Raw genomic sequence first — 20282 nt, 5'->3', positions numbered from 1 at the left:
TCAGGCCCACTGTCTTATTTTAGTGACTGAGACCAAAGTGCATAGTCTTCATATGCCCTGCGGACACTAGAGAGCAAGCGGGTGTTGTGTACCACCCGTAAGGCACGTATGCGTGGAAATGTTTCCCAGTTGTCTGTGATCCAATCTATGTTTGCCCTTTCATTTGATCCATTGACCTCTCAGAGATAGACCTATCCTTGCTGTGAGGCCTGCCAAGGGGCCCTTTAGACCTCTTCATGTCCACAGCCACGGAAGTATTTCCTGGGAGCCCAACTTCCTCAGGGGTTGTCAGCTTTGCCCCTATTCTTTATGGAGGGATGGTGAGCAAGGGACAGATAGCTTCTGTGTCCCCATTTCCCAGCAGCTATCTGCACACTCTGGGGGTGCTGTGGCTGGGTGACTGTCCAGAACTCTCACCCCTGTCTCCTTTGAAACAGGAGGATCATGACATCATGGAAGCTGACCTAGACAAAGATGAACTGATCCAGCCCCAGCTTGGAGAACTCTCAGGCGAGAAGCTTCTAACCACAGAGTACCTGGGCGTAAGTGCACATGCCAGAGGTTTTCTGGAACAGGAGGGGCAGAAGGACAGGCATAATTTAATGCCTTTAGTAGCACAGGGTTCAGTGGGGCCTGGGTTATGAAAAGGTCCATGTTAGCCGGTTGCTCTCAGTGGGCCTGAAGTTTCTTGGAGATCTGTCAGAGATAGACCTGCTGGTGTATGGAGATGGGGAGAAGTAGGAATGAAAGGGCCTGCCGGAAGTCTTCACCATGTCTGCAGTGTCACCCACAGTGATGGCCATCCCAGCTAAGTCTTTTCATTTCCATGGTCTGGTAGTTTGAATGTAATTGGCCCCCATGCGCCCATAGGGAGTGGCAGTATTAGGAGGTGTGGCTTTGTTGGAGGGGGTATGGACATATTGGAGGAATGTTTCCTATGCTCAGGCTACCCCCCAGTGTCTCAGCCAACTTCCTGTTGCCTGCAAGATATAGGACTCTCAGCTCCTTCTCCAGCACCATGTCTGCCTGCACACTGCCATTCTTCCCACCATGATGATAATGAACTGAATTAAAACTGAAAGTGAGCCACCACAGTTAAATGTTTTCCATTATAAGAGTTGCCATGGTTATGGTGTCTCTTCATAGCGATAGAAACCCTAACTAAGATGTAGTCAAAGGCCACTCATTTGTTCCCGGCCACCCAGACTCAAAATAACCACACAGAAACTGTATTAATTAAATCACTGCTTGGCCAATTTGCTCTAGCTTCTTCTTGGCTAGCTCTTACATCCTTAAATTGACCCATTTCTATTATTTTATATTTTACCATGAGGCTTGTGACCTACTGGCAAGGTCCAGTGGGCTCCAGGGGAGGCGTCTGTCTCCAGCGGTGGCTACATGGCTTCTCTTTGACTCAGTCTTCTTTCTCCCAGCATTCAGTTTAGTTTTTCCACCTATTTCTATTCTGCTAAGCCACTGGCCAAAACAGCTTTATTCATTAACCAATAAAGCAACACATAGACAGAAGGACTTCCCACACCACTAAGACAGGAGTGAGAGCAGAGGCAGGACTCAGTTGATTTATGTCTCAACAGAGTCTGGGGGTGTTCTCATTTGGTAGAGTGCCTCCCTAGCATGCATGAAGCCTTGGGTTCCATTCTAAACACCGCATACTTGTAATCCCAGCACAAAGGAGGTAGAGGCAAGAAATTCAAAGTCATCTTCAATTGCATGTGAGTTTGAGGCCTGCTTAGGATATGTGAGATGCTATCTCAAAAATATTTTACTAAAATATAAATCAACCAATCAATCAATCAATCATATCAGCTTAGACTCACACTCTTGGCTATTTTGTGAAAAATGAACTGGGGGGCAAGAATGAAAGAAGAGAAAGAAGTGGTTGAAGAAAACTGGAGGAAGCTACTGCCACCCAGTTAGGAAAAGGTCTGCTGGACAGTACCCTCTGTTCTCAGAATGTATCATGGACCAGAGGAGCCCCGCTGGCTGTGGAGACTCGCTCGGGTCCTGTTTGATCAATACAGTGATGCTCACAGAGGTCAGGAGGGGACCAGCCTGGGGCCCCAAGTTGCTGGCAGCAGTCCTGAACTGTCACTAGACTTTTGTTTCCCTTGGGGAGCATGCTGGCTTCTCCGAGAAAAGACATGATTCTTCAGAGTCTCTACTTCAGAAGACCCTATACTTCAGAAGCCGGTGACCAGAAGAGGCCAGTGTGTGGGACTCCTCTGCAGGACAGGGCATAACACCTATGTCTGTGCCTCCAACTCCACAGTGCCCAAATGCCAGCAAAGGGATGAATTGTAATTTTGTCAGACATAAGCTGAAACAACCTCAGTTAATTTTGTTGGCCCCTCTACATAGTATACTGCTGTGCGTGAGATCTTATGAAGATATACTGACAGTTTTAAACAAAACCTGAGCAGAACATCCAGGACTGCCAGTTTGGTTGAACGTACTGGTGGAGTGCGGAAGGCAGCTTTCAATTAGCAGTCACAGTCCACACTCAGAGCCTTCTCAATGCATGGCTGTCCCTTTAACTATGGAGGGAATGGTTTTGGATCCCACAGGAAAGTTCTAAACACTCTCTTATCTCACTGGTGTCCATTACCATGTGTGGAGCAGTGAGCAGTCAGAGTGAGGACAGAAAGAACTGCTTCTATGGAGGTGAAGACCAAGGGGCATCCTTTTCCCATGGCTGTGGGAACAAAGGACCACAACTGACTGCCTTAAAGCGGAAATGTTTTTTGTCATGGTTTTGGAGGGCAGACGTCCAAACTGTAGGTGTTGGCAGGGCTGGCCTACCCCCGAAGCTCTGAAGGAGAAACCTTGCTTGATTCTTCCAGCACAAGGTGGCCCCAGGTGATCCTCGGCTTGTGGCCACATCAATCTGGTCTCTGCCTCCATCTTCAATGGCCTTCATGATTTCAGAGATCCTTAATTGTATCTGCAAAGATTCTTTTTGCAAATAAAGTCATGTTCACAGGTACTAGGGTCAGAGCAGGCATGTATTTTTTCGAGGCCTTTTGAGCCCCTAACCCCAGGCCAGCTCAGGAGTTCATCATGGAAACATCTTTATTTAAATATATTCACAGCTCAGTTTGGGGCAGAGCCACAGTCACCAAGGGTGCATGCACATTCCTCATGCTTCCATCATTCATAAAATCATCCTAAGCTGCTCTTCTTCACCCAGACCCGTTACCTGAAGCTGCTAGCCTGCAGCCTGTGCATTCTGGGCGAGGAGTCTTAAAAGCGAGGCCTTGTCTTGCCCTTTGCACTCATGGTGCATAAAAGGATGTCACATCTCATAACTGCAGGTACCAAATGAGGGAAACTAAAAGTGACTTTTACGGTGACCAAGCAGCTGACAGAGCAGCTCAAGGGAGTGGAGGTTTGTTTTGGCTCACAGTTCAGGGGATACGGTCCATCTTGGCATGAGGGGGAACGTCTGGTAGCCGCTGCGGCTTGGTCCACGGCAGCAGGAACTTGTGACATGGCTTGTTCCTGCTGTTGCTCAGGAAGCAGAGGGCTAGACTAGAAGCAGAACCCAGCTTCAAGGCCTGTTCTGGCCAGTCTGCGTCAGCCAGCTGGGAACCATGAAGCTGTGGGGACATCTCACTGACCAAGGGTCACAGGCATTTCTCTGGAGGGTTTGTGTCTGGAAGTCATGGCTTGGGGCTTTCAGCAGGACCCAGCAGAGGTCTCAGGCTAAGTCTGAAGATGTTTGGTTTTGAACACTACCCCAGAAAACTAGATTTATAGTCTTAGTCTTGAAGACCATTTCCCTGACCTAGCAGAATGGCAATGAAGGTCAAGGCCTTCATGGAATTTACAAAAGAAGACACCGAGCAGCTAGAACTGCTCCTGATAGACATCCACACAGAAGCTGCAGAGCACAGAATTCCCTGAGACCTGTCCGAAGTCTCCGGCACGTCCAGAACTACTAATGATTTTTAAAACCAGCACAGGTACTTAGGGCAGGGGAAAGACAAGGTACAACTGGGACACCTTGCCAAGATGCCCAGACCTGGAAGGGAGGTGTCTCCAGGTACCTGCTCTGCTGAGCCGTGATGCTGCCTCTAGCTCCAGAGAGCTGTGTGTCAGAGCTCACAGCCTCTACACCAAAGAACCAGTCCATGCCAAATGCTGGGTAGGAGAGTGAGTTAGTCTTCAAGCTTACAAGAGAATGGCAATGGTCACATCCAGCATGGTGTTTGCCCATTCTGGTTAAGCAAAAGAATTCTGTACAAACATACCTTGTGTCTTAGTTATTGTTCTGTTGCTATAAAGAGACACTGTGGCCAAAGATACTTACAAAAGAAAGCTTGCTTATGGTATCAGGTTAGTCCATGATTCCTGTGACAGGCAGGCATGGTGCTGGGGCAGTAGCTGAGAGCTACATCCTGACCTGAATACAGGAGACGGAGGGAGGAGGGGGGCAGGCCTAGGGTGGGTTTTTGAAACCTCAAAGCCCCCCTCTAGTGACCTTTACTTTCTCTGAACAGCTACTTACCACCAACCTCTGTATCTCAGCTGACATCCTCTTGACTATGCAGTGGAACTTGGAGTGTGTGGCTTAGCACAGCTCTCTAGTCTCCAGGAAGGGACCCTAAAACCAAGAATGCGGTAGAGATGGTATCTGATTCCCATAGGAAAGATCTCATCCATGATAAAGACAGTGTCTGAAGCCAATAGAAAAGCCCTTCCTGCCACGCCTTCCTCCCTACCTGTTGGTAGGCGCTCTCTCTCTCTCTCTCTCTCTCTCTCTCTCTCTCTCTCTCTCTCTCTCTCTCTCCCTCTCCCTCTCCCTCTCCCTCTCCCTCCCTCCCTTCCTCTCTCTCCCTTGAATCATGGCTTTAATCTCTGTTGGTGTGAAAGCTCATGTTCCCCCTTTCAGGCTGGCTTGGATTTGTGCTCCTGAGCCATGGATATTAATATTTGGCACAGAATAAATTATTCCCTTTACAGCAGAGTTGTTATTTTATATTCACAAAATGTAATTTTTAAAATATGCATTAGGGTGTGTTTGTAATGTTTTCTACTGAGAGATAAAAGCTGACAAGAATTTTTTTTTTTTTTTTTAGTTTTTCAAGACAGGGTTTCTCTGTGGTTTGGAGCCTGTCCTGGAACTAGCTCTTGTAGACCAGGCTGGTCTCGAACTCACAGAGATCCTCCTGCCTCTGCCTCCCAAGTGCTGGAATTAAAGGCGTGAGAAATATTTTTACACGGTGTGTTTAGACAGAATTCTCTTAGCCCTTGACATCCCGACCAGGAATGTGTCTTCTCCTGACACGGGAGAGTCAGCTCTCACATAAAGTTATCTCTTATTTCTATGGAGAATAGCAGGGAAGTCAGAGACCTTGCTTGTGTCTGCTGTTTCCAGTGTCTTTAGATCGTAGTAACCTGTCTGCCACCACCCTTCACCCGAGAGACAGACATTCCATGTTTCTTTGCACACTGAAGCTTGAGAGTACTCTGGAAACATAGTAAATCCCTACACTAGAAGAGCTAAGTGTTTGGCCTTGTGTGACCGTGAATCATAAAATTTTCCTACTAAGCTCAAATTAATTAAATGCAACCTCTGCTCAGCCCAGTGTGTCTTTCGCAAACTGAAAAATTACTTGGTCATTCCAGCATCAAATGACATAAGGGGAGGAGACAAGGGGTCCAAAATAGACAAATAGACAGGTAGCAGCAGTAACTGATTGTTGTCAAATGTTTCTACTCTTGCTGATCTAAAAAAAAAGACCATATGCACACATCACTAGGAAGGTTGGGTCTCATCGGCTCTGTGCCTCTGTCTCAGTGTTGTCAATTACATGTTGGTTGTCTCTTGTTCATGAGATAGCTGACAGCTACTGTCATAAACTGTAAAGTCAAGAAGGGGACCCCAAGCTGCAAGAGAGTCTGAGAAGATGAATTCTTTTTAACTAGACATGGTACTGTGTCATCAGTAATAAGTGAGGGAGTGGATAGTAGTCAGCTAAGAGTCTGCTGTTCTAGGTTGTTTTTATGTGTGCTGAGATAGATAGATAGATAGATAGATAGATAGATAGATAGATAGATAGATAGATAGATACGTACATACATACGTACATACATACGTACATACATGATAGATAGATAGATAGATAGATAGATAGATAGATAGATAGATAGATATGTACATACATGCATACATGATAGATAGATAGATAGATAGATAGATAGATAGATAGATAGATAGACAGACAGATAGATGTAGAGAGAGATGATAGATGGATTGATAGAGATAGTCAGTCTTAGGGTTTCTAGTGCTGTGAAGAGACACCATGACCATTGCAAGTCTTATAAAGGAAAACATTTTGTTAGAGGTGACTTGCTTTTCAGAGGTTTAGCCCATTATCAGCATGGCAGAAAGTATGGCGGCATGCAATCAGACACAGTGCTGGAGGGGAGTTTAGAGTTCAGTGTCTTAATCCACAGGAAGCAGAAGAGAGACTGACACACATTGGCCAGGCTTGAGCATCTGAGACCTCAAAGCCCACCCCTGTGACAGACCTCCTCCATCAAGGCCACACCTCCTAATAGTGCCTCTCCTGTGAGCCTATGGGGGCATTTTCTTTCAAACCACCACAGACAGACAGACAGATTCTGTAATTTCTCTTTTTTTGTTTGTCGTGTGTGTGTGTGTGTGTGTGTGTGTGTGTGTGTGTGTGTGTGTGTGTTTGAGATAGGGTTTCTCTGTGTAACAGCTCTGGCCATCCTATAACTCTCTTTGTAGACCAGGCTGGCCTTGAACTCACAAAGATCCACCTGTCTCTGCCTCCTGAGTGCTAGGATTAAAGATGTGCACCATCACTGCCCAGCTTGTTCAGTTTTTTTGTTTTGTTTTGTTGTTGTTAATTTTTTGAGGCAGGCTCTTACTATACACCCCAGTCTAGCCTGGCACTTGAGATGCCCTAGCCTTGGCCTCCCAGCACACCTGGCCTGGCCAACCTTTACCACTGGGTAGACTGTGTAAGTCATATGCTACATTGCTTTTTATCATGGTAAAAAACACATTTTGCCCTGGGAGAACCTTCCTTCAGGCAGAGCCTCCATCTGTAATCAAGATGGAGCTGTTCTTGGTCTAGAGGTACAGCCACACCCTTTGCCAATTTCTGAAGCTTCTCAGGCATTTCCTTAGAATCCAGCTTGAAGAGTGCGTCCTCATCCACAGATGCAGCGCAGGCAGGGCCACTGAGAAGTCCCTGGGTGTCCTTGTGTGGGCCCAGCACACAGGAGGGATGACCTAGATGCATTGCCTGGTCCTGTTTTCAAGCATCCAAAAAACAAATAAGTGATTTATTATCTGACCCCATGGGAGGTCCTGGGAGGGGTGGGCTCCCACGAAACAGCGAGCCAGCAGGAGCCTCAGACTCAGCTGGAAGAAGTCTTTGTGGCACTGGCCCCTTATCTAGTAGCTTAACTCCTGGTTTTGTTTCAGTCTCACTAAGTAGTCCAGGCTAACCTTAAACTGGATATGTTTCTCAGCTCCTTGGGATGGCCCAAATTCTAGCTAACATAGCAGAGAGGATGTAGATCAGGCTGTCCCTTAGCCTACAGAGATACACTGTCTCTGCCTCCCTCCCGGGTGCTGGCTTTATACAGGTTTATACCACTACACCTGGTTAAAATGTTGATTTTTTTTCCTTAAATCGAATCTGCCTGGTTTTCCTCCCCTTCTCACCTTTAAAAATTCAGTTCTCTTCAAAGCCTACAGTAACTACTGTTCTTGCCTGTTTTTTTCTTCCTGTGCCTTTTTAAGTTTTATGCTGCTACATGTGATTGTATGCATAGCTAGAAAGGCTCCTCTTCCCTCATAACGTGTGTGCGCCCACAGAGCCTGTAGCGCAGATCCTCTCATGTAGCCCCTTTTGTTTATTTGGTTTCCTTTTTTTTTTTTTTCTTTTCGTTTTTCGAGACAGGGTTTCTCTGTGGTTTTGGAGCCTGTCCTAGAACTAGCTCTTGTAGACCAGGCTGGTCTCGAACTCACAGAGATCCGCCTGCCTCTGCCTCCCGAGTGCTGGGATTAAAGGCGTGCGCCACCACCGCTTGGCTCTTATTTGGTTTTCATTATTGTTTCTAGGTTTTCCTTTTTCTTTTTTGGCACATGGTGTGTGTGCATGCATGTGTGCTCATATAGTGTGTGTGTATGTGGAGGTCCCAAGTTGACACTACATATCACATGTCTTCCTTTTTTACTCTCCACCTATTGAGAGAGGAAACTGAGGCAGGATCTCTCACCAAACCCAGAGCTCTGGGATCTGGCTACTCTCCTTAGCCTGTTTACCCCGGCATCCCTGGTCTGTATTTCTCAGCTAGGACTTCAAGCTAGACACTGTGTCTGCCCAGCCTTTATGTAGGTGCTGGGATCTGAACTCTGATCTTACACCATCTCCCCCACCCCATCCCCATTTATTTTTAAGACAGAATTTCATGTAGCCCAGGCTAGCCTCAAACTTGCTACGTAACTGAATTCTGATCTTCTGCCTCCTAAGTGCTAGGAATACAGGTGCCCTTGGGCCTGGAAGTTCATGTCCCTGGAGACCTCTCCCCTTTCGTCTGCTCAGCTTCTGGGTAGCTGGGACACACTGTTTCAAACCTGTTTCTTACTTCCACCAGATCATGACCAACACTGGGAAGGCACGGCGGAAAGGCCTGGCCAGCGTGCAGTGGAGTGGGGATGAGCCCCTGCAACGGCCCGTCACTCCTGGCGGCCACAGGACGGGGTGCCCAGTGTAAGTTCAGGATACAGGAAACGGGAGTCTATTTTCTTACGCTCTGCTTTGGTTAACTGCTGTGTAATATATATTAAAGTACGCAATAAAGTGTTCTTTCTGGAAAGCCTTTCTCCTTGTTTATCTCTTGAGGAGTTTTGGAGAAAAATCAAGTGAGGTCCTATATCCCCGTACACACTTAGGCTTCTTCCAGGAGAAGTATGTGACTTTATAAAACCCTAGGGCCACCTCCAAAGATCACTGCTGGCCAAGGTCATTTCAGAAGGAAGCTACTGAGCCATGGCGGGTTCCGCCGGTTTGAACTCCTGCCCTGGCATTCATTCCTCTGGTGTTCATTCAGCACCAGGCCCAGTGCTGGGACTGGAGTGTCGCAGCTCTGCTTTAGACGAGAGCAGCTGTGTGGCCTGTGGCATGCGTGAACCCTGGGTTCTACCCCCCAGCACAGGAAAAACAGATAGGGAAAGCAGCCATGTGTGTTCTAGCTGCCAGGCACTGCATTCTCTGTAGCCTGGTCTCTGCCTCTTGACAGAAAAATAAAACTTCAGTCAGGTCACCTGGGCCTCTGGGCCTCCTGAAAGGCTTGGGGCTGAGCTGCCAGTCCCTGCCTGCCCTGTCTTTTCCTGGACCGGGAAAACTATAACCAGGTGTGCAGGAACAGTCCTCGAGCGCTGGCTGGGAGCCTCCAGTTCCCCACGCGGCCAGTAGTGGCCTTCTCCTAATAGCCACACCGTGTTTTCCTTAGCCCCTGTCGCTGGGCAGTTTGACATTTCCAGTTGTTCTGTGTGACAACCTTATGATAAACCAGAAGGCACTGAGCATCCAAGAGGGTGGAGATACCTGTCCGTGTGAGCTCCGCGCCACAGCTCCTGAACCCAGTGTCCACACCTGCTCTTGCCCAGCTTTATTGCACGTCTGGAATTTGCTGGGTGACACTTCCCATGCCATAGGTCAGCGCTCTGAGGTCCGCTTGGCTAGCTCCCTTGTGCTTCTGTTTCTCAGTTTTTAATTTTTGATACACAGGTCAGTGTATTGTGTCCTTTTCTCTCTCGCACACCGCCTGCAGTAGAGCTGAGAGAACACCCCACTAAAGGGATTCGGGCGTTCACGTCGCCTCTTCTCTCGCTCTCTTGCTTTCTGTGTGTCCGGCACAGCCTTTACAAACACCCTTGTCCTGTTTTTAAGAGATTCACTCCTTATGTGTAGGTGGGGGTGCTCGCGGAGACTAGAAAAGAGCAGTGGATCCTCTGGTTTTTGGGGTTTCGAGGGATTGCGACCACCCGACATGGGCGCTAATCCGATCCTCTGATAGAGCAGTGAGCACTAACTACTGAGCCATCTTGCCCGACCCTTGTTTGTTTATTCAAGACAGGGTCTCACTGTGTAGCTCCAGATGCCCTGGTTGGCCTCAGACTCACAGGGTGCTGGGGTTAAAGGCTTGTGTCACTACAAACGGCCTTCCAGACCCTTGTTTTATATTTTGTTTGTTGAGACAAGGTCTCACTAAGAATCACTGACTGACCCAGAACTTATTACGTAAAGCAGGCTATCCAGAGATTCATCTGCTTCTGCCTCTCTAGGGCTGGGATCGAAGGTGTGCTCCACCAAGCCTGGCCTTCCTTTTGTATCACGTGGTCCAGGCTGGCCTTGAACTTGCTGTGTGGCCGAGGGACAGCCTCACAGTCCGTACCACCGTACCTGGCTAATACAGCTTTTTGTTTCTTCATTTTTGTTTTGTCTTTTTTTTTTCTTACTGAACTGTTTAAAAGAAGGTTCCAGACCCTCAGCATAAACCTCCTAATAATAAGAACACCCTCTTAGATGTGCTGGTTGCCCTGGTGTGATGGTGTATCGTCTGTGTATGAAATGTCACACTGTACCCATACGATGTGCACACGCTGTGATGACTAGGTAGGAACAACCACTTGACCACACCTCCAAGCTTACAGTAGTGTGAACTGTGTCGCCATGCCTTCCTTGTCCTCCGGTGCGTCACTCACAGTTGAGGGGTTTCTGTCTTGGTCTGGAATATAGCGAGAGATGAGTTACTGGTCAGCATGGTCCCTTGGGACAGAAGAGCAAGAGGAACTGATGAAATGCCTGTTGGGCATGGGAAAGAAAACAATCTTCAACTTTTAAAAAATAACGAAAACCCTTGCTTCCCAGCAAGGCAACCATGCTGTAAGGACATTTCAGCCAGAGGTGACCGTGGATCTAACAAATTTAACACTGACCAGGGGGCACTGTTCTTCTTGGGCCAGGTGACCTGTCCTTGGGCATGCTTTTCCAGCACCCCTGGATCTGCCGTCCCCCCCTCCACGAAGCAGTGGCTACCCCCAAGTCCCTCTGACAGAATGAAGTGAGTCAGGGTCTCACTTATAGCCCAGGCCGGCCTCAAACTCACTATCCACTGCCTCAAACCCTTGAGTGTTGGGAATACAGGTGTGTGCCACCCCACCACCTCCAAGTTCAAGGTTGTTTTCATTTCTATGACTGATGGGGTGTAAACTCAGTCCTAGGGACCCAAAAATAAGTGAGCTGTGACGCCTACCCTCAGAAACACTCAGAACAAATCCTGTAACAAGAAAAGACATGGAGAGATCTGCTCGGTGTGACCTAGGCTGTGACAGTGTTCAGAAAACCTGCAGCCCCCTGAGGGCCATAAGGGAGGTCGTTAGACTTCCTGCCTCTGCTTCTTGAATTCACACTCAAGGAATCTGACTCTGCTCACAGCCACGACCCCTTGGTAACCTCGCATTGCTTCCAGATAAATCCAGAATCTTAGGCCTCCTGGGGACACTTAGTTAATGTGTGTTTCACAGATTCAAGAGGCTGGGGCTTTCTGGGTCACTGGCTCTACCCTGTAATTTCCAGACCCGCACAGGGTACTTGTTACCGTAGTGATTATGATGAAATATCGACATGCCCAGTAGAGAAGGCTGGCTACCAAGCTATGGTCATGAGCAGTATTGGAAATACGTAGGAGCATTAAGAGTAGTTGATGACGTGTAGCTCCTCACAATGTGATAATATGGTGTTGAATACAAAAGCAAACTGTAAAGTGGGATGACGGGCCAGCTGTAAAGAGCCAGACTGACCCCTTGGTCCAGGTTCTTTGAAATATATATTTGCCTTTTGTTTTTCCTCCCCTGGAGAAAAAAAAAAAAAACAGACAAAACAGGTGTTGTGGTGCCTGCCCCGTTTTTTTAAACAGGTTCACTCTACGGCTCTGACTGGCTTGGAACTTACTGTGTAGACTACGCTGGCCTCGAATTCGCAGAGATCCACCTGTCTCTGCTTCCCTAGGACTGGACTTAAAGACTTCCACCACAGTGAGACAGGGTCTCAGGTAGCTTGTGTTTAACTGAGGACGACCGTCATGTGTCTGTTCTCTTGCCTCCCCCTCCCAAGTGCCAGGTCAGAGGCCTGTGCCGGCAGTTAACGCAGTGCTGGGGATGGCTCCTAGGGCCTCCTGTCTGCCAGGCAGGCTGCGTACCAACTGAGCCGCGTTTCCAGCCAGTTTTTTAAACACCGATTTAACCGTGAAGTGGTCACTGTGGATATTGTGATAGGGGCTGTTCTACACATCCTTTGTATTACCTAATTTTCTTCTTGATAAGCACTATCAAGTTTTATCAAGAACGGAAAGACTGAGGTAAACACAGGCACACGACTCCACCCTCTCCCAGCCTTGTCTTGGCTGTGCCTCGCAGAGATGGCTCCTCTCCACGTGGGCCCACTGAACCTTCCTGGATTCTAGAGACCCTCTGTTCCATCTCGACACTTACTGCCCCTTTCTGTCCCTCCCCAGCTTCTCCTTCCTTTAGTCTCGCTTACACTTAGGTGCTCTCTGGTTACTTGCGCCAGTCTGGACTTCCTCCTGAATGTTCAGTGACGTCAAGGATCACAGGTGACTTTACAGTTCCCAACTCTTGGCACCCTCAGGGCCCTCTGCACAGTTACTAACCCAGCTCCCTCCCAGTGACTGTCCCACCCCTGTCCCCGACACAGTAGGCTGGCCTTCTGCCATAACCCAGCTTCCTCCTGTGTGCTGGGTTCTGGATAGGGTCTAGAGCCCCAGTCTGGGGTCTTCACCCCCTCCTGCTCACTGATAGCACCCCAGCCCAACTTGGACTTACAGATAGATGTGCCTCAGAGCACCCCAGCCAGTGTCTGCAGGGGCAGCATAACAGCCTTAGCCGGTACCTCAGGGACTGACATGGACCCCTGCAACAGCCCAGCCAGAACTCACCCTTCACTCTTGCCTCTGCCCTCTGCCCTCTGGGCCTTCACCTTTCCCTCCTGACCTCCCACCCTTCTCTCCTGCTATCCCATACCCACCAGGACCACAGAGGGCCTGTAGCACGAAGAATACAAACCCAGAGACAGATATTGGGGTTCAGGCTGAAGATCAGAAAAGCAAAACAGCCAAGCCACTAGAGAAGTCTTATCTTTACCAAGGCTGGGCGGCTGCAGACTGAACCCAGAGTCCCTGTCTCCTCCTGTCTTATATTCCCTTTAGTGCTGGGATTAAAGGCATGACTCCCTAGTACTGGGATTAAAGGTGTGAGCCACCACCACCTGGATCTGTTTCTGCACTGATCTTGTGTAGCCCAAGGTGACCTGGAACCCACAGAGACCCATCTGACTTTGTCCCCACAAATCCTGGGATTGAAGATGCGTGACACCACTGCCTGGCCTCTAGTGGCTTAGTTTTACCCTCTGATCTTCAGGCAAGCTTTATTTATTAAAACATAAATAAAGATCACTATAGAGGAATCCTTCTAACACAGAATGTCATTTTTTTTTGTTTTTTATTTGGCTTCTCGTCTCCCTCAGCATTCAAATCTAAACATCTTTCTTGTTCCTCTTTACCTTGCCCCCTTCTTTCCTTCCCTGCCTCCCAAGAAAACTCCAACTCCGAGCTAGAAGCTGAGTGGCCCACTTCTAACTCACTGCAGGCCCAGCACCATGTTGAGAAGTCCCTCCAGCATGGTTCCACGTCTCCTTGTCTCTGTTGAACCGGAGGAGCTGATACTGATCGGCAGTCATTTTCCCTTATGTGACCCTAGGCAGGCGCAGTTGTCATCGAGCTGTGACTCACTAATCCCCTGCTGAGTTCATGGCCCGTGTCTGCTTGCTGAGTGAGTGCTCTGTCACACACACACACAGCTAGAGTGTCTGTCCAGGCTGACGCACAGAGCCCCCAGAGTACTTGCCTGTCTCTCAGGGTCGGCTGGACCAGTGTCACACACACAGCTAGAGACCTGTCTGTCCAGGCTGACGCACAGAACCCCCACAGTGCTTGCCTGTCTCTCAGGGTCGGCTGGACCAGAAATTGCCATCCTCTCCTCAACATGGGGCCAGTACAGCAACAGGCATCGCTTGTCTCAGCTGTGAGCTTGCCTGCCTCTCTTCAGGGCTGACGTGACAGGATGTCACAGTTAGCCTTATCCTAGGAGAAGTGCTCTATGCCTTGTTTGGTGGAAACACGAGGGGCCTTGAGCAACCCGCAGCTCTTGAGATGGACTGGTGTGTTCGACACGTGCTAACCCTTGCAGTGCTGTGAAGTCACAGGGGATTAGCAGGCATGAAGTCCAGCTGCCACCTTACAGGTCCTGCAGAGCCAGGCAGTGGTGGCACAGGTTTTAATCCCAGCACTCAGGAGGCAGAGGCAGGAGGATCTCAGTGAGTTTGAGGCCACCATGGTCTACAGAGTGAGCTCCAGAACAGCCAGAGCTACACAGAGAAGCCTTGTTTCAAAAACAAAACAAAACAAGCAAACAAGGTGGTTTATCCAGGCGGTGGCTCTGCTTCTCACCCCAGCACTTAGGGGAGGGAGGTAGGAAGGTCAGAAGTTCAAGGCAGTTCTCAGCCAAGTGATGAGTTCAAGGCCAGCCTGGGCTACTTGAGAACCTATCTTTAAAAGAAAAGAAAAAAAAAAAAAAAGCTGGCGGGTAAGCTGGTCCAGCGAGTAAAGGTTCTCGCTCACCACCAAGCCTGATGATCTGAGTTCCGTCAGCAGGTTCTCAGATGATGCAGAGAATCAACTGCTCCAAGCAACCTTCTGACCTCCGTGCGTGTGCCGTGGGATGGGCACACAGGACAGGCACACACTAAATAAATGTAACAATTGTTTAACTTCAAAAGGCAAAACTAACAAAAGTATGTTTTAAAATGTCCGTTTCCCAAAAGAATCCCAGGCACAGCCACCTTCTGCATCTCTTTTTGATGCCACCACGCCAGCCAGTCTGGCTGAATCAGTGGGCTCCGGACCAGTGAGAGACCCTGCCTCGGCTACCTCCCTGCTATCAGTATTTATTGTTTTGTTTCATGTTTTTCTGCAGGCTGGGCGACCATCTCGTTTCTCCCCAGAATGCCCAACAAACCCGACATAGCTGCCTGCAGACCCTACCAGCCACTCAGCCAGACATCCGCAAAGAGCGCAAACCTGGAGCTGCTGGGCGTGGCACACCTTCTTCATGTAAGAACCCTGTGGGTGCAGAGCTGGGCCTGAGCTCCTGGGTTCAGGAATCCAAGTGAAGTAACAGCTGGTGCATGTCCGCTCCTAGGAAGCCATCTGGCCTCAGCCACGGTTCTGGATCACAGAAGTCCACACTTACAGAGGGGTGCTGGGCTTGTCTCCCAGATCCCGCTGAAGCGGTGTGTCTACCGCTCACATCTAGCAGCTCCTGGAAATTGGTTTAATGGGAGATTTCGGCGTAGCCAGCTCAGTTTGCTATCTGGCTTAGTCCGCTTTCCATGGCTATAACAAAATGCCTACGACTGGGTGTTTCGTTTTATGTGCGCCAGGGGTCAACATTGGGTGTCTTTCTCTGTCTCTCTCTACCTTGTTTTTTGATCTCCGGTACTGGGATCACATGTGCACACTACCGTGCCCTGGTGTGTCTGTGGGTGCTGGGCACTGAACTCAGTCTTCATGTTTTCAGAACAAATGCTTTACCAACTGACTCTTTCTGCAGCCCCTGGGGCTGGGTACTTTAAGATAAGCTAACTTATTTCACAGTTTAGGAAACTGGAGATTTAAGACCCGGTGTCCCCATTGCTTCAGCCTCTCTCACGAGGGCCTCCTTGGTTGTCACAGCATGGTCAAGGCACTGTGATGGGCGTGCATACAAAAGACCCAGAGCCGAAAAATCCAAAAAAAAAAAAAAAAAAAAAAAAAACAAAAAACAGGCCGGGCGGTGGTGGCGCACGCCTTTAATCCCAGCACTCGGGAGGCAGAGACAGACGGATCTCTGTGAGTTCGAGTCCAGCCTGGTCTATAAGAGCTAGTTCTAGGACAGGAACCAAAAGCTACAGAGAAACCCTGTCTCGAAAAATCCAAAAGAAAAAAAAGACCCAGAGCATATGGGTCTTCCAGACAAGAAGCCAGCATCCAAGGGGGCCAGGCTGGCTCTTTTGTTTTCATGGCAATCATTTTTGAGGGGACCAATGAGATTCCCAGCATGATTGCCTCAGCACCCTCCCCTAGGAGGTGAGACAGCCATGACCTAATCGCCATGCCCTAGCCAAATGAACCTCAGGGAACATTCCCAAACCTATCTAAACCATCCCAATACAGCATAAACCATCCCAATACAGCATGACCAGGTTCCAGCAGCCCCCAGTCTCATGCTGAGGGTATAGCCATGTGTCTGCAGGCTCCATGGCATCAGAATGTACAGCTAGACACACAAACAGCCCTGGGGCCAGGATGTAGTTTAAAGGACCCAGTCAGTGGAGTTAAACAGAAACTGGTGAGGCTTGAAAGTGTATTTTAGATGCCAGAGGGGAGAAAAAAGCATTTGGATCAGAAGTATACAGAGTATTTCTTTTTTTAATTTTCAGAAGGAAATTGCAAGGATTGTGATTGCCAGATGAAACTCTAACCTCCATTCCAGTAGGGAAAGCCACAGAATAGCAAATGCGATCTCAGGAGGACCTGATCTGTCCAAGGTTCCCGTGCCCAGACACTGAGGAACCCGCTAGTGACTGAGCCCAAGGGAGGTCCCTATGGCTCGCAGTGAGAGGGACACTCAAGGGTCCTTTTTGGTTAAGGGCAGCTTCAGGGGTTTTGCCAAGTCACTGGCCAGTGGTTATCTGGTTTATTTGGCCTGCGTTTGCAGTTAGTCGTAAATCTCATTGTGTGACGTCACCGTGAGGGAGGGGCTGGGCCATCCAGGGCGTCTGCTGGTCCTGCTGATGTGGAGGATCATGCCAGGAAGGTGCCTTACCACTGAGCCACACCACCAGCACCCCTTCCTGTCTTTCAGATAGAGTTATGGTGCTGTTAGGGCTCAGGGTACTTGAGCTTGTGCGTAGAAATGACGAGGTGGCACCGGTGGCAGCTGCCACAATCAATATTGATATTGACTGAGGGTGTAGTGGCACCCGTGTCATCCCAGGACACTCCACAGGCGAAGGCAGGAGGACTACACAGATCCTTCCAGGAAGGTGAGGCAGCAGGAGAGGGACAGGGAGGAGAGAGAGGGGGACAGAGACAGCTGGAGAAAGAACGCAAGTAAATGTGAATTCGTTTCAGCCCTAACAGATTCCAGTTTCTTCCATGAGTTCCATGGAGCACTCCGCCTTGGTAGTCGGGAGAAGTTCCCAGGGCCTCCGCCTAGTATGGCAGCAGCTCACCCCAGACCCTGGGGCAACCATTTCTCCCGGATGAGCACACCCTGCTAGCCCGCTCCAAGTGCTGGGACGGTCTTCCAAGTGTCAGCTCCATAACACACCTGATTACTTAGCCAGTCTGGGTCCCCGGCTCTCTGCTGCCTCCCACTTCCGCGTCCGTCTCATTACTCTGAGCCTCAGCCTGTCTCCGTCACCATCTGCTAGCCAGGCCTCTGATAGTGAGGCATTTGGTTTGCGTTTGTTCTATGCCTGGTGTAGACTTCACCTCTCCTCTACCGTTCTTTTTCATCCTGGCCCATCCACAGCCACCCGGCCCCTGGATACACTAACGTCAATTAATCCACTGACTGCCGCCCCTTCTTATGGGGGTCTAAGGAGAATCTAGCTCTCATCAGCCCTGGCCTGAGGGAATGATGGTTTGAACTCTCCCTGCCCCATCTTGTCCACTGTTTTATTTCTTCCCGTTGGATACTAGTCAGTCGGCCTGAGGAAAGTTCTTCCCCAGTCACCAGCACATAACTTGTGTTTCAACCGCACACCAGTTAGGCCCTGTATTCCCAGTACTCAGAAGCAGAGGTAGGAGGGTTGCAGCAAGTTCAAGGCCAGACTGGCCTACAGAGAAAGTGGGTTTCAGGTCCAGCTGGGGCTGCGTCCTGAGATCTCACCTTTGAAAAAAAAAAAATGACACAGAATGAGCAGATGCGGGGTTCAGGTGCCCAACACTGTCTGAAATAGACTCACTGTGGACAGGGTACCCCTGTCCAGTGTGTCTCCCCGGTAGCTGCTTGTGTGTGCTGGTAGTGCCCTTTCCTCCAGATCCTGGCTCCGTCCATGGGCCCATTTTTCTTAGGTGGGGCCCCAGAATCTATAGTGTACCCTGTGCTGGGAGAAGGACAAGAGAAGTGGGCAGCCTTGGCTGCCACAATAAAATACCTGGGCAAAAGCAACTTAAGGGAAAAGGGCCTATTTGGCTCACAGTTTCTGATTACAAACCATCGTTGTGGGGAAGTCAAGGCAACAGGAGCTGGAAGCAACCAGTCATATCACACCCACGTACAAGAGCAGAGGGCAGTCAGTATGCATGGATGCCAGTGTTCACTTTTTTCTGCATCCTTATACCATCCAGGATAGCCTGCCCAGGGAATGGTTCCACCCACAGTCTTCCTATTAATCAAGGGTCCCCGCCCACAGGCCCACCTGATCTAGACACCGCCCACATTGGGACTCCCTTCCCATGGGATTCTAGACTCTTGTCAGGTTGGTAATAAAACTCACCACCAGAGCTAGGCAGTGGTGATCCAGCACTCGGGAGGCAGAGGCAGGCATATCTCTTGAGTTCGAGACCAGCCTGGTCTGTGGAGCCAGTTCCAGGACAGCCAGGGCTACACAGAGAGACTTTGTCTCTGTATTGATCCTGAGAGAGAAATTTATCAAAGATTGGGAATGAAAAGAGGTGAAGAAATTTCCTCCTCAGGACAGAGCTCCCACATAAAATTCAACATGCTTTTGGGAAGCCGTCAGAGCCTGTGGTGGGCAGTAGCTGGCCCACTTTTTGATCTCCAAAGAGACCCCGCCCCGCAAGGCAGAACCTTCATTTTAGGTCCGGGTAACAGCATCCACTTTGTGCACCGAGACAGGAACAGGTTGGATCTCAAGCCCATACACTCTGCTTTGCAGCTTGTGGGAGGTCAGTCTGTGAACTTCATGAGCAGACCTACAGTTAGCCATGGGTGACTCCACATGGGACCTTCTGCTTGTGAGCGGGCCCTTGAAATGTGAACCAAAATGCCAGGCATCATGGCTTTATGAGATTACAAAAACACAAAACTCATGTGCCTATAGAACTATATTCTGAGAGCCATTGGTTGTCAAAAATGGGGAAAGCATTTTAAATTTTATAGCCTCTATAACTATCCATTCAATAAGAGACTTTTGGCAACTAAAATATAAGGGGGCTGGAAAGATCCCTCAGTGGTTAAGAGCACTTGCTTCTCTTGCAGAGGACCTGGGTTTGGCTCACAGTTGTCTGTAGCTCCAGTCCTAAGGTGTCCAACACCTTCCTCTGGCCTTGGGGACCAGGTGCATGTGTGGTAAACATGCATAAATGTAGGCAAACACTCATACACATAAAGTAAAAATAAATAAATCTTATGAAAATAAATAAAAGAAGAAACTAACCATCAGCTTGATGCAGTGGACACATCTTTAATATCAGCCCTAGAGAGGCAGAGGCAGGTCACTGTTAGCCAGGTCTACATAGTGAGTTCCAGGCCTGGGAGAACCAGTCTCAAAAAAAAAAAAAACCAAAAAAAAAAAAACTGGACTGGCTTAGATGGCTTGGATTCCCAGCATCCACATGACGGTTCATAACCCCCTGTAAACTCCAGTCCCAGGGGTCTGGATGCCTCTTTCTGACCTCTGAAGGCTCCTGCGTTCACATGGTGCACACGCATACACTCAGGCGCACACATACACCCATAAAAGAATAAACGACAACAACAAAGATTAACCATCACAGGAAGGATGGAACAAAAGCCTCAGCAGGGGCTCCAGGGAGCTCACCATTGTTCCTCTCTCCTGCTGTTACTGTGCTGTCCCTGGACCCCAACCTCAGGAAATCCAGGGCCTAGAGGTCTTTCCTGCCCTGGTGGTAACCCTGGAAAGCTGTGAGGTTTTCCCCGTGTAGAGCCAGTGCCTGGGTGTGCGTCTGCTCAGATTTATACAGTAGGCTGAGCCTTTGTCCCCTGGTCCTAGTTCCAGCACACTGCTCAGCAACTCCAGACAAGCCCTGCCCTGGCCCCTCAGAGAAGAGAGTCAGAAGCCAAAAGTTCTAGGCCCAGACAGACTGGCAACAAAACTACCCTT

The 20282-nt window shown here is 49.1% G+C and overlaps 1 protein-coding gene across 2 annotated transcripts in view; it reads left to right on the top strand.

Annotated features, from left to right (window-relative positions):
• The window catches only part of LOC130869791 (lisH domain-containing protein ARMC9), a 104965-nt gene extending 96110 nt beyond the window's left edge, over positions 1 to 8855 (top strand). Inside the window, exons 20-21 of one of the 2 annotated variants that reach the window (XM_057762227.1) lie at positions 438 to 542; positions 8662 to 8855. In XM_057762227.1, the coding sequence (XP_057618210.1) occupies positions 438 to 542; positions 8662 to 8781 (225 nt within the window). In that variant the 3' untranslated portion in view covers positions 8782 to 8855. Of the gene's footprint in view, positions 1 to 437; positions 543 to 8661 lie in introns of those variants that run through there. The other variant, XM_057762228.1, reaches the window with a different exon arrangement.
• Positions 8856 to 20282: the final 11427 nt, after the last annotated feature.

Source organism: Chionomys nivalis, chromosome 2 (genome assembly GCF_950005125.1).
Source record: "Chionomys nivalis chromosome 2, mChiNiv1.1, whole genome shotgun sequence".
Lineage (NCBI taxonomy): Eukaryota > Metazoa > Chordata > Mammalia > Rodentia > Cricetidae > Chionomys > Chionomys nivalis.
This window is presented reverse-complemented; position numbering and strand designations above follow the sequence as displayed.